The 14256-nt window shown below is 50.3% G+C and overlaps 1 protein-coding gene across 2 annotated transcripts; it reads right to left on the reverse strand.

Annotated features, from left to right (window-relative positions):
* Positions 1 to 141: 141 nt before the first annotated feature.
* On the reverse strand, positions 142 to 8037 carry NRGN (neurogranin). 2 transcript variants are annotated; one of them, XM_008057839.1, is made up of 4 exons: positions 7849 to 8037; positions 1557 to 1783; positions 1334 to 1351; positions 142 to 929 (listed from the first exon to the last, which is right to left on the reverse strand). In XM_008057839.1, the coding sequence occupies exons 1-2, from the start codon at positions 7861 to 7863 to the stop codon at positions 1562 to 1564; spliced, it is 237 nt and encodes a 78-aa protein (XP_008056030.1). In that variant the 5' UTR covers positions 7864 to 8037; the 3' UTR covers positions 142 to 929; positions 1334 to 1351; positions 1557 to 1561. The 2 variants fall into 2 exon arrangements, with proteins under 2 accessions (XP_008056030.1, XP_008056029.1); XM_008057838.1 differs by having other exon boundaries at positions 1334 to 1354.
* Between the last annotated feature and the right edge of the window lie 6219 nt (positions 8038 to 14256).

The raw sequence follows: 14256 nt of genomic DNA on the forward strand, positions 1-14256 counted from the left end.
CTAGGTTTTAACCTAGGTGTCTCTCCACTTCCCCACCCTCCGCCTTTTTGGTTTGGCCGAATTAAACTTGTTTAAACTCCAAGCGGCGGCCTTGTGCACCCAAACTCCCCCTCCCCTCCGCCCCCACTGGCACCCTCTGAATACTTGGACATTCCTCTTTATTGTTCACATTCCAACCCAGCACAGTCACATGCACACACGGAGATTAAAAACCTTCCGGCCACAGCCCCAGGAGCCCGGCGGGGGCGGGGCCGGGAGGGGCGGGGCCGCGGAAGACTCCTCCTACCGAGCCTCCCAGGCGCTCGGCGTTTGCATAAACAGGAGAGCTGGAGCGGCTGCTCTCAAGAGTGCGCTGGGGAAGGGGGAGGGAACATGACAGGCAGGTGTGGGCTGGGGACTTCTCTTCCGATCCAGAGCAAGGAGCATCCAATACCATACAAACCCTCTTCCCTTTTTTCTTCGCCCCACATCCAAAGTCCCAGACTTAGCGGCACAGGGAACGCAGGGCGCCCCTTTCAGCTGCGCACAAAACGAAAGGGCTTGTTTTTAAAAAACCGAGTGTACTTGGGTGACGCTTAGGGCGCCCCCCGCAGTGCGCGCAGGGAAGCGCACCGAGGCTGCGGAGGCGGAGATGCATGCTGGGTGCGGGGGGGGGAAAGGTGGGCGAGAAGCAAAAGAAGTAAGATTTGGGAGCGCAAGGTTTAGGGGAGGGTGGAAAGGAAGGGCAAATGGGGACCAATGAGACTGGAGAACTAACTAAAAGGGCACAGACTTAGCGACTCCGCGACGGAGCCTGCCTGGGAGAGGGAGTCTCCGGGACGCAGGGGGGCTCCTGTAGCTGGCAGGTCGGTGGGCAGGAGGGGATCACAAACACGGCAGGGAAGTCTCGTCACTGCGAAGGGGACGCGGCATCCATCTCTTCTCGGGAACTGAGGAGACAGAAGGTCTGAGAATCCGCCCTCTCCTAGTGCTTCCTCGTTCTTCCTCCCCACTCCCTTTCTGAACCAGGATAATCTGGCGGAGAGTGCCAGGGGACACCTTCACCCAGACCCCTCTGCCCGAGTCACGGCGCTGAAATGAGCCCCGCGGCAGGTACGCCACCACGCGTTTACGCCCCTCGGCCGGGCTTGTGCAGCCAGACAGGGGTGACCGCGAATTCGCGTTGGCGCAGGTGTGTCCCAGTCGCAGTCTCTAGGGCCTCGAGGTATCAAGAAAACCCGAAGGCGTAGGATGCATTTTTCCCTGGCTGGGAGGGCATGGGGCTGGGCAGAGAGAAGGGTCTGGAACTCGGTCCTTTGCTCCCACCCCGCCGCCTCAAGGCCGTGTTCATTACCTTCGAAAATGCTCAGTTCTTCTTCGGTCCAGCGCGGGGCAAGAAGGGAGGTTGGAGAGGGAGAAACAGGTGAGCTCTCAGAACCTGCAGCACCCTCGGTCTCCTCCCACCCACCTCATGTCTGAGATTTCTGCTCCTACCTTTAGCGCCCCCCATGCCCTCTCCATCCCAATCCGCCCCTCGTCTCCCCCTGCTCCTTTGGGGAGGGCCGGGAAAGCCTCACCTGGCCTAGTCTCCGCTGGGGCCGCCGCCCGCGCCTCCCCGGGCGCCCCCAGCTCCGCCTGGTCCCCCAGGGCCCGGGCCCTTCCGGCCGCGCTCTCCGCTCTTTATCTTCTTCCGCGCCATGTGGCCCCGGAAACTCGCCTGGATTTTGGCAGCGGCCGCGTTGGCGCCGGGATCGTCCAGCGGGATGTCTAGAATGTCATCGTCCGGCTTGGAGCAGGCGCTCTCCTGAGGGCGAGGTGGGGGGCGGGGTAGTTCTTGTGGAATCACTGAGTCAAGACCCCGCAGGGATGGGGTAGGAATAGAGGCCCCGGGGACTAAAACGAAGGCGACTATGGTAGCTAAAAATGGTGGCTATGATGATTGTTTTATTTTTTACTTAATTTATTTATTTTTTTGAGTTGGAGTCTCACTCTGTCGCCCAGGCTGGAGTGCAGTGGCCGCTCCTGGCCACCGCAGCCTCCACCTGCTGGGCTCCGGCGATCCTTCCGCCTCAGCCTTCCAAGCAGCTGGAACTACAGGCACAAGCTATCACGCCCGGCTGATTTTTGATTTATTGTAGAGATGAGGTCTCGCCAAGTTGCCCAGGCGGGTCTCGAACCCGCGGGCTCAGGCAATCCACTCGTCTCAGCCTCCCAAAGCGAGGGATTACAGGCTGAGCCACCGAGCCTGGCTTGATGATTGTTTTAAATAGTAACATTAAGTCGATGTGAAATAGTTGTTTTCATAGGCCAAAGTGGTCATATTATAACAGTTATGTATATAGGCCATGCACTGGGGCCGGTGTGTTGTGGGGGCAGCGACAGGCAAGAGAAAGGCTCAGGGCCAAGTGGACACAGTTGTGTGATCAACTCGGTAAAGAGAAGTGCAAGGTGGGATTGGTGGGAAAGAGCCAGGCCCAACAACAGCAGGCGAATTAGGGGATCCGCAGAGCTGATTGGAGGGTGGGTTTGGAGGAGCCAGGAAAACAGCAGCAGGCTCTCCAGGAAGTGGCTTCCTGTGGCCCTGCTCTCAGAGAGTGCTTCCAGCTCAGAAGTGTGCCCCAAGGAGACGGTGAAGAAAGCTCAGCACCGGCCCTCTCTCTGAGTAGAACTGCACTCAGAGCTCACAGCTGGAATTAGGGTAAGGATGGGGCTACTGCTCAGTGGGTCAGCCCTTCCCTCCCCCAGAGCTAGAGGCCTAGAGACTGTTTTCCCATTGACTCTCCATTTTCCACTGCTCCCCAGGATGAACTCAAACACAGAAGAGAGGAGATGGTCTGTAAGAAGTGACAGAGAAAAAGCTTCACTCCAAAACAAGAAAACGAAAAGAGGCCAGGCACCATGGCTCGGCCTCTAATCCCAGCACTTTGGGAGGCTGAGGTGAAAGGATTGCCTGATCCTGGGCGTTGGAGACCAGCCTGGGCAACTTGATTAGACATCGTCTCTACATTAAATCACAAAAAATTAGCCGAGGGTGGTGGTGTGCATTTGTAGTTCCAGCTACTTGGAGAGTTGAGGTGGAAGGATTATCTAACTAAGCCCAGCAGGTCGAGGCTGCGGTGGCCATGAGCGTGCCACTGCATTCCAGCCTGGGTGACAGAGTGAGACTCCAACTCAAAAACAAAAAAAAAGAAAAGAAGGGCAAGTTATCTAGTATTTTTCTATCTCAGCTACTTCATCTGAAAAATCAGGATAATAACGTTCACCTTTGGCTGGGCATGGTGGCTCACACCCGTAGTCCCAGCAATTTGAGAGGCCGAGGCGAGAGGATTGCCTAAGCCTAGGGGCTTGAGGCAAGCCTGGGCCACATGGCGAGACCTTGGCTCTACAATAAATTAAAAAATTAGCCAGGTGTGTGGCTCACTCCTGTAGTCCCAGCTACCTGGGAGGCTGAGGCAGAAGGATTGCCTGAGCCCAGCAGACTGAGGCTGCAGTAGCTATGAGCATGCCACTGCACTCCAGTCTAGATGACATTGAGACTGTGACTCAAAAACTAAAAATAAAATAGTGTCCACTTTTATGGTCTGTGGGGAAGAATAAACAGCATGATATCATAAAATTTCTGGCACAATCTAGCTCCTCAGTAAGTGGTAGCTATTATGATTGTTCTAAATAACAACATTAAGTCGATGTGAAATAGTTGTTTTTTTAGGCCAAAAGTGGTTGTCCATCATATAATAACAATTTCACATGGTTCAACCTAATAATAATTAGACCCACCTCCATGCCCCAAAGTAGGTTTCTGTTTCTCCCACAGCCTGCCCTAGCTGAGAGTAGAAAGGGTTAGGGAACGGATGGTATTGGTTGCAGAGTGAGGTTCTGGAATGAAGAGGGATTCAGCCACCACGAGCCCCTTTGTTACTTAACATTACTTACAATATTAGTGTGAGTTGGGATGGGGAGGGTTACCAGGAAGTTAGAAGGGCATGTCCCCTTTGATCTGGCCCTCTGGCTTCTAGGAATTCACCCTCATTTTTCTGTGTGAGGACTTCCACTGCTTTCACTGTTTTTTCTTCTTCTAGGACATGAGATGACCAAGGTCTCACATCGTATTGGTAATTCACCTTGCACATTCCCCTCCCTGTCATCACCCATCCAGTTCACAGAAGGGGACAGGACATGAGTGAGGTTTCCGTGTTCACTGCCCTAGCTCGGTGCTGCCCCTGGAGCACAGGCTTAAATTCCAGATGCCCAAACACAGGTTTACAAATGGCTCATCCCCCCTCCTCACCCAAGGCTTTCCTCATTTCCTGGGCTTCAGAGTTCTTCAATTTATGCTCAAGGTGCCCACAATCTATTTAAACACAGTTAAAAGGCGTTACAGAGAGGCAGGTGTAGTTGTGGACGGGCCCAACACACTCGTCTTTCCCAGGTCTAGAGCTCTCCCTGACGTCTTATTCCTCACCTAAAATCAGAAACAACGCCTCTGGGTTCTTTGATTCTCAGAGCTCAATTCTTTCTTGGGATATCCTCAAGGAACAGGGACCCTTCTCAACCATAAAAAACCATTCCCGACCCACCTCTCCCCGTTGGCCTTGCAGCTGTGGAGGAGTGGGGAGTTGGAGTGAAGGGGTATCTTCCTCCAACCACGCTAGACCCGACCTGCTGTCACCACCCACCCCAGCTGGATCCAGAATGGAAACCTGGAACAACAGGCAAAGCCACCCCCGACATTCCACACTCGGCTCCTCTCCAGACTCTTCTCTAGAATCTGCTCCTTCTCCCTCTGGCGGAATTCTCACGGCAGAGCTGCTGGGTGACCAGTCCACAGGTGGAACTGGAAGGAGAGTAAAAGGAATCTGGAAAGGGGCTCATTGGTCATAGTGCACAGCTGGTGCCTTCCAAAGCCAAGATGGCTGGTGTGTGCCTGAGAGCTCCCTATGAACTAGGGATATCTGGGGGGGTGGGTGAGGTAGAAAGTACACTGGTCGGCAAAGCAGGATCCATGGCTTCTAGTCCCAACTGGGCACATCACTTCACCTCTGAGAGTCTCATTTTCTTCAGCCACAACTAGAACTTATCTTAAATGAATAAAGTCTCCTTCAGCTCCCAAATTCTAGTAGCTTTAAGGATTATCTCTGCCTACTATTTGCTATGTGCCAGGCCTTGTGCAAAGTATTTTGCACGTATTACCTCATTTAATCCTCATTTTAGAAGTCAGGAAACAGCTTGTGAGACGTTTTGTAACTTATCTAAGGTCGCTCAGCTGACAAATAGGTAAGTGACTGAATTCAATAGCCTCTGCTGTTAATCATTGCCTCAGGGCAGGTAATTATTTTTATGAATTCAGCTGCTCCAAGTCAACTAGACTAAGCAAAAGAAAATAGTCAGATCCAAAAAAATGTTCCTTTGCCTTTTCATATGCAGGGAATGCAGGAAAAATCATATATTTGTGGCTATGTAAATCAGCAACTGCAGCATTTGAATCAACAGCTCTGTCTCTTAAAAACAGCAGATCTGTTTTCTTCTCATTTCTGTTTGAGCCTCCTTGCCAAGAGAAAAGAAGGGAATAAGGCAAGACTAGTTTCTTCCCAAATACCAGGTGGGAAGAGGTGGTCAGGTGGTCAACCAGGAAAACCTCCAAATGAAAGATGAAGAAAGACCTGCCTCTAGCCACCCTCCCCACCCCCCAACCCCACACCAGGTCCGCTGTTCTCCCTACACATCCCAGCTGTCTTCTAGCACTGAGCCTGGACCACCACAGAACAGGGTAGGAGATGCCCAGCCACAGCCTTGACCTTCCCAACCCTCCACCCCATCACTCCTTTTTCTTCTTGCCCACAGCATAGTCTAATAATAATAAGTGCTCTCTCCTGCTCAGTCCTTTGGCTCTGCAGACTTGGGACAGGGCATGAATTGGAAAGGCTTCTGTGAATGGGACACACTAGAGAAGGTGCCCAGGGCCCTGGGCCAAGGGGTAATTGTGTATCTGCCTCCTCTGTGCCTTTTGGGTGGGCAGCCTCTCCTTTTTTTTTTTTTTAGGGGACACTAATTGCAACCATGGCTATCACTCTCTCAGTATGGTTTCCTGGGCCTTCAAGAGCAAGGGGCAGGGAGCTCACATCCCACCCTAATTACTGCTGCAGATACCAGAAGAGATAAGCTACTGTTCTTTCCCTGGCTTCTTACATTCTTTGCTCACTCCCCTCTTCCCACTGGCCATGCCTCCTGCTTCCCCTTCCCCAGCAATACTTCACTCTCACTGCTCCCCCTTCTGCTCCTCATATCCCAGAACCCACCATCCATTTATTTTCTCTATAAACACTGCTGAGGGTGAGGGGCCCTTCCTTCATGGAGCCCAGAAACCTGTATCAGGAGCCCATGTCCCCTTTCACCCTTTCACAACCCAAAATGCTTCCTGGAGAATAACAGAGGGAAAGATTGGCAGGGGATGTGTTATCAGGGTGTTCTCCAGGGGGTGGGGCTGTAGGTGACTGACATATTTCTTTAAGGTTTTTTTTTTTTTGGTTTTCACATTTTTCATTATGAGCACATTACTTTTATAATGTGGAAAAAACAGTAAATATTTAGAGGAGAGGTTAAAGTACAGCTATTTGAAGCAGAAAGGGTTATGCTTGACTCCTACCTCCACACTTAGGAGCTGTGCTTCCTTAGGAAAATAACTTAATCTTTCTAAACCTCTGTCTGCACATCTGTGAAATACCTACCTTGCAGGGTTGTTGTGATGATTAAATATAAGGTGCTAGGTATATGGTGGGCATTCACAAACTGGCAACTATTACTGACACTAATAAGAGTTAAAATTGCAACAGCCACGACTTGCCTCTAAGTTTTCTCTGCCTCTTGGTACCCAGACATTGGGAAGTCTCACCTCTTGTAGAATTGCACTGACCTTTCCTTCCTAACCTCACTTATTTTTTTCTTTCCTACGCCATGGAGTGGAGGGTGGAGAATTGGCAAAGTCAGTAACCTCCTGTATCATTAGTGGGGCTGACTGCGAATACAAGGACATTGGAATGGGCTTTCCTCAGATGTAGGGGCCATAATAAGTGTATTTTATATACGTAGGATCACTGTACCCTCCCAGTGAGCCAGGAGCCAGGTACCGTGCCAGGCGCCTTCACACCAAGTCACCTTAACAGTAACCTACTTTGGCTTTAGGCACTGGCAGGATCCAGAGTCGTGTGGGCGCCGACAAATTGCTGACACTTCCTTCCCTCGCCAGCAGGGCTCTCTTTCGCGGTCACTTCACCCAGCCCCCTCCAGAGCGAGAAGGCGGTGGGGGCCAGGCTATCCCATCCCCAGAATCGCACTGACTAGGCTCTTTGCTACCCATCATGACTACTAAGCTAACCAATATGAATCGTTTGTCTCAGCCTGAGCTGCACAGGACGCTTAGGTGATTGTTGGAGGGTCATGAGGATCTGCCTGTCCGCCCACCGACGGCGGCGTCAGTGGGATGGAGAACGGTGTGAGGGCCGAAAGCCAGGGAAAAGGAGTCGCCGCAGTTTCTCTAGGCGATGGTTTCCAGCGTCTCCCTGGGGAGGAAGGTCCTCCTGTCTTCTAACCTGCAGCTCCCCTTTGCAGAGCCCTGCTGAGCTCCCAATCCAACCTAGACTGCCTGGCGGATGGACGCTCAGACGCCCCCGCCAGTTGGGGAGCATTTTTCCTGGGGCTTCCAAGTCGGGCGGGCGCCTTTCACCACCCACCACCCACGTCTCAGCAGGCACCCCTTTTTGCTCCTAGGTCTTCCGCATCCACGTCCATCCCTCACTCTCCCTCCAGGGCGTTCTCGGGCATCCCTTGCCACAGACCAAGCTGAGTGCCCGTCCCCTGGGCCCTCTAACTTACGGTGCAGCAGTCCATGCTGGTGTCGGGAGTCCTTGGTTGGGGCGGAGGTTGGCGCAGGGCGGGGGTGGGGGGCTATGTGATGCTGGTGGGGGATCTGGGGCAGTCGGCCGCCCGCCGACCCGCGCCGAACCAGCCGCTAGCCTCTCGGGTCCGGTCTCCCGCGCTCGGCTCCGCTCGCGAATGTAACCTGAGCCCCGCGGCCGGAAAGCCAATCAGGAGCAGCCTTCGGCAGGGTGGGCGGGGAGGAGTGGAGAGGGGACCACGCCCTCTCGCGGCTCCCTCCGCCGCGCTCCCTCTCCGGCCCCAACCCCTCCGCCTACACACTTATAGCCATGCCTCCCACGCCCTGCGTCCTCCCGAACTCAGCCCCCTGGCGGGCTACGCGGCAGAATGCCCCGCAGATGTGTGCCGGAGTGGGCAGAAAGAGGTTCCGGGCACAGACACTCACATCTGGGCACAGCACCCCCTCCGCTCATAGATTGAAAACCACGCACCCCTCACCCACCTCTCCACACTTCCACAACCTAGCTAGAGTCCCAAATATGGCTCCCTCTAACTTCCCTCCCCCTCAGTCCGCAAAGAAAAGCTTCCTCAGACGTGCAGTTACAGTCTCATCAGTACGGCTACTGAACGGAGAAAGCTGTTGGTACACAACCTGGGTGAGAATGGGCACGTATCGACACAAAAACTCACAAGTCCCTCGCGTCCATGTGTGATACTCACAGGCTCACTAAAACATGTCTTGCTTCCAACATACAGACGCTGCAGACACCACCCGCAAAAATAACTACGCAGACCTTGTACACACACCCTGTGCGGTTGCAGGTAAATGCAGATACCCTGTTGTGCACATGCACGCTCACACGGGCAACCACCCTACTCGAGTCGTCTGTCTGCGTTACGTGTCTGTTATCTATTCCCTGCACCAAACAAACAGAATCATATGTGAACAATACCCATTTTGTGTGTATTTACCTATGGATACTAACTTGGAAGTAATACTCTCTTCACCGCCCCCCATACCAGACTCTCCTAACACCTTGCTCTACTGCCTCAGAATAAAACAAAAACTGGCCACCTTCACCCTTGTTTCTGAGAAGAAGAAAAATATTCTAAACCGAAGTATAGGAAATTCGATGTAATTGACTCATTGGGTCCATGATGAGGAAGGATGTGTGGACTTTGTGAGGGTTTGGGAAGAGGAGATATGGAAGGAGCATCCGGGAGGGACAGCCTGTCACTTTTGCCGTTGCCACCCTCCCCCAACTGGTCAGAGTACAAGAGCTGGCAGTGTGGCATGTTGTGTGGTAGGTAGGGTGGACCTTCTCTGAGAAAACTAGAAAGTCTTTCTGAGCTAAGGTCCCAGAGGAGGGAATGAGAAAAGGATGGCTGCTGCTCAGTGCAAAGGAGGGGAAAACACCTTATGGCTCTGGGTGGCACAGATACCTTGAGACAGTACTGCTATGAATCCCTGGCCGCTGGCCATGGCCTATCATCATGGCTGTTTCATGCTTCTTTGCCACCTGAACATTTGGGCCAGAGGTTTTGCTTGTCAAATGGAAAATGAGTGGGAAGGAAATTCCTGTGTCCACTCAGGATAGGGATAGGGTTAGCCAGCTTGGGCCCCAAACTAAGCTGGATACTGGCTGGGATTCCAGGGCTTGGGGTGTAGGGGTGTCTCTCCTGGCATGTTCGGGACCCACCCACTTTTGTAACTAAAAATCTGTTCCCCAATCTGTCTCTGGCACATCCTCCATCTCCCCACCTCCACCGAATAGCTGGATGTCCTGGGAACGCAGTCCCTTACTTAAATCGTGAGCACCTAGGGCCTTGGGTTGGGCCAATTACTGCTGGACTTCAACTCCAGAATACAGAGAGGAGAGGAAGTGGGAAATTAGAGGGCCAGAGTGGATACCAGGCCTAGACTCTGTGCTTTTCTCTTCCCGAATTAGAGCTGAGGAATTCGGGATTTGGTGAGTTTGCAGTAAAGTCTCCCAAGTTGCTAGGCAACATCCCTCTGCAGGCTGCGCTGCCTCTGGGCCCTTCTTCCTGCTGGTCAGAGCTGAAAGGGGGAGTTATCTTTACAACACCCCCCCAAACTCCCACACAAGCAGCACAGCCCTTCCCTTTTCCTGAAAGACACCTTTGTGTGGGGTGAGGGTGTCTCTGAACACTGGCGGGCCCATGGGAGAACAGTTACAGGCAACTGTCAGTTTTATCTGCAAAACAACCATTTCAGCAACAGCCCACTTGAGGCACCCACGCAGAACTGGCCACAGTGCTGGCCCTGGGGGATGGGTAGGCTCTGAGGTGAGGAAAAGACAGAGGAAGGCAGAGCCAAGAATGAGAAGACAGTCACTCACAAACTCAAATACCAGAGGCAGGAGCAGCAACACATATGGTTTCCTATAAATGACACATACACATAGACCTAGAGAACAGATATACTGCCCATGCATTCACAGACACACACACACCCTGAGCAGATTGTTATACACTGACATCAAAAGACATGCTGAGAGTGGAGCCCATAACCACTGTGCAGCCAGGGCACATACTAACCCTGGTGAGATTCTTCTTCTGGACCTCTAGGTGACTAGAGTTTGTTAGCAAGGTAGGCAGTTGGACACTGAGCCTGTGATTCTCAACTAGATGAGCTAGGAAAAGGGACAGGTACAGTGTGGGGTGCTTTGTTCTGGCTTTGCAGGACTCTGGTCCTTGGCAGCATGATGCTGGGTGATGATCCCCACAGTAACCTACCTGGCTTAGGGTCTGGGTGCCACCTGTCGACTTGGAGTATTACTGACCAGCTGAACTTGGACCCTGTAGTTTTCCCTGACTTTTCAAATTTCAGACCTCTCCTCCACAGGTGCCAGCCCCCATAGCTACTGAAGGAGAAGGGCTGCAGGGCTGGGAAGAGAGGGAGCTGGGGCATGTCAGTGGGTGCCGTGGGCTGGAGCCAGGAGGGAGTACAGAGGTTAGAGGGGTGAGGAATAGAAACCAAGGCAGGCAGAAGAGAAGATGGTTAAACAAAAGAGAGGATAAAAGATGAATTCGTGGGAAGCTTCTGTGGTCCAATGCAGATTCTTCTTGGGACAGATGGAAGGGGATTTGGACAGGGTTGGTCCTAGTAAGCAGGAAGAAAAGCCAAAGCATGTGACAATCTATTTGCCAATACTTGTGGCTTCCCCTCCTCAGTGTGGGTACCTTCTGAACATAACATCCCAGCTCGAGCCCACAGAGAGACTCCGTAATCAGAAGGGGGCTGGAAAGTAGGAGGGCTGTGCCTTTGACGGAGCTGATCTGGGGGCTTCTTAGGTCAGGATTTTACCCATTTGAGTGGAGGGGGTGGAGGTAGCAGGAAATTCAGTTTTCTCTGCAAATATTTCAGCTTTTGCTGTCGTAGTATTTTTAGCAACCTGGTTGGCAGAGGAGGAGCCCGGGTACATTTTTAAAGGGGCCTCTGCCAGACTGGAGGCCTCTCCCCACCCTCACCCCACATGTTATTAAGGAGAGGGGGAGAATGCATATGGCTCAAGGGGTGCATTCAAATGTAAAAATCAGGTTTGCTGGGCATTAGATGACCATTAAGTCATCTTCATCCATAGTTGTTATCACTTATAACCTGCATCATTATTGTTAGCAGCATTATCAAGAATAGTAAATACTTCTTGAATTTCTGCTGAGTGCAGGATGCTGCTAGGGACACAATACAGAAGACTTGATATAATATATTTGGTAAGATGGAGAAAGAGCCGACACTATTGAGTGAGTACTAAGCTAAATATGAATAGTGCTTTACAAAGTGCTACCATATCCGTTATTTAAGGTGGTGCTTTTGAAAACTGTGTGGGGAGGTATTTGTATTTTTAACCTCTTTTTCTGAGGAAGAAACTGAGGCCTAGCAAGGCTAAGTGTCTTGTTATCTGTGTGGCATTCGATCTCTAATGAAACACAGAACTAGGGCTAAGACACAGACGCCTGACTTTGAATTTTGCTTTTCCCCTCTAACGTGCTCCTAGCACTTGTACTGGGCTCCATGTAATGGGTTATGTGATCAACAAATCAGACATAGTCTTTTTTCTCTTGGAACTTATAGTCTGATGGAAGAAGTACATATGTGTGCAGAAAATAAAGTAATGAATGATAGACACCAAGTGAATGAATAAATATTATGAGAATTGAGGTGTGGGAGAAATGATTGAGAATTTGGATGATCGGAAGGCTTCCTGGACAAGGATGGTTTGAAGCAGGACTAGGACTCAGACAAATTGATGGGGGTCAGGACTGAGCAGGACATTTGAGGCAGGAGCAAATGTTGCGAGCCATGCTGTACATTAATATCACTGTGAGCTCATGCCACCCCAGCCCAGAAGGCCCTGAGGATGGCAATCCTCATCTCCTTCCTTTCACATTTGATTTTATGTCCAAAGCTCAGTGCCCTGAATTCATCTATGGTGACATATTGGAGGCCACCAGGACCTGTAGGTACATACCAGTTGGTCTTCAGAGCTCTAACACACGCCTCCCCCTTTATCCTACTGATGTACCAGGTCTACTTCAACCACCTCCACCTCTTTTCTTCTGGATCTCGGTGTAGTGCAAAGTCCTGGAAGTGGTTGCTCTTTGTTTCAATATTGCTCCATACATCTGCTAGTTGTACATTTTTCTACTTCTCGTTCCTTGGTTTACTTCCCCACCTTTCCTAATGAGTGAAATCTAGTAATGGCTAAGCAGTGTGTATACCTGCTGGGCCTACAGTCCTGCCTGTAAACATTTGACAAACAACATTTTAGTAACAAGACACCAACCATCTTATTAACATTTGAGTAACAAAATCTAGACAAACCTAATAATAATCAGCTCAGTTTGCATCCAGACAAATGCCTGATTTAATTGATTTTTGCAAAAAGACTTACATGACGTGTAATTTTTTAATCTTATTTCTTGGCCCACTCAAGGACATTTGCTCTTTTTAGAATTCGACTGGATAGTCAGATAAAGGAAATTCCTGGTTCAACCAGTGATGCGTGTCTAGTGAACCAAGTGAGGTTCAGGCCATTCTCCCTGTCATTGCTTATGTTAGGGCAGAGGCAGGAGGGAAACTCATTCAGGAGATGAAGACCCTCTTAAAATCATCCAGATGGGTGTCCCTTAACTTGCCTGTATGTGGTCAGCATCCCAGCTCACACTTCTCTAAGCTGATGCTCTCTGATCTGATAGCTTGGAGTAGTCATTCTAATCTGGATCTACTGACCACATCTATGTCACTCATTTGGCATCTAGAATTTATTGCCTTATATTCATATCTTAAACAACTTTTTTTTTTTTTTTTTTTTTTTGAGTCAGGATTTCACTCTGTTACCCAGGCTGGAGTGCAGGGGCATGTTCACCACTCACCCATAGCCCTGACTTCCTGGGCTCAAACAATCCTTCCGCCTCACCCTCTCAAGTAACTGGAACTATTGGCATGCACCACCATGCCCAGGTAATTTTTAAACTTTTTGTAGAGATGAGGTCTTGCTATATTACCTAGGCTGGTTTCTGGTACTCCTGGGCTCTAGAAATCTTCCTGCCTCGACCTCCCAAAGTGCTGGGATTACAGGTGTACACCATCACATCTACCCTAAAAATCCTTTGTTTCAGAGAAACTTAAACACATGCAAAGTAAATGAAGAAGTGTATAATGAACATCACTATACCCCATCATTCACACTCAATACTTCTCAACTTATCACCAAACTTATTTAATCTATATTCCTTATGACTTTCTCATTATCATTTCATTCATAAATATCCAAGTATGTTTCACTGAAATATAAGGACTCAATACATATTTTTAAAGCACATGCTCATTAAACTGTATGTTCTATGGGGCAAGAGATTAGATTCTGGAGATCCAATGTACAGCATGTTGACTATAGTTAGTGATACTGTATTGTTTACTTGAAGTTTGCTAAGAGAGGGGAGGGGATCTTAAGTGTGCTTACCACACACACACACACCAACCAAAAATGGTAGCTGTGTGGGGTGATGGATGTGTTAATTAACTTGATTATGGTAATCATCTCATAGTGTATGCATATATCAAATCATCACATCATATACCTGGGATATATTGTTATAATAAATTTTATATTTTAAAATATAGAAGTTTGTTTTTTTTTTGAGTTGGAGTCTCACTCGGTCACCCAGGCTGGAGTGCAGTGGCAGGCTCCCGGCCACCACAGCCTCAACCTGCTGGGCTCAGGCAATCCTTCCGCCTCAGCCATCCAAGTAACCAGAACTACAGGCACACGCTACCACACCTGGCTTATTTTATTTTATTTTATTTTTGTAGAAATGAGGAGCCGGGCTCGGTGGCTCAGCCTGTAATCCCGCGCCTTGGGAGGCTGAAGTGAGTGAATT

The sequence above is a fragment of the Carlito syrichta genome, unplaced genomic scaffold, assembly GCF_000164805.1.
Source record: "Carlito syrichta isolate Samal-C Ts95f unplaced genomic scaffold, Tarsius_syrichta-2.0.1 Scaffold303139, whole genome shotgun sequence".
Lineage (NCBI taxonomy): Eukaryota > Metazoa > Chordata > Mammalia > Primates > Tarsiidae > Carlito > Carlito syrichta.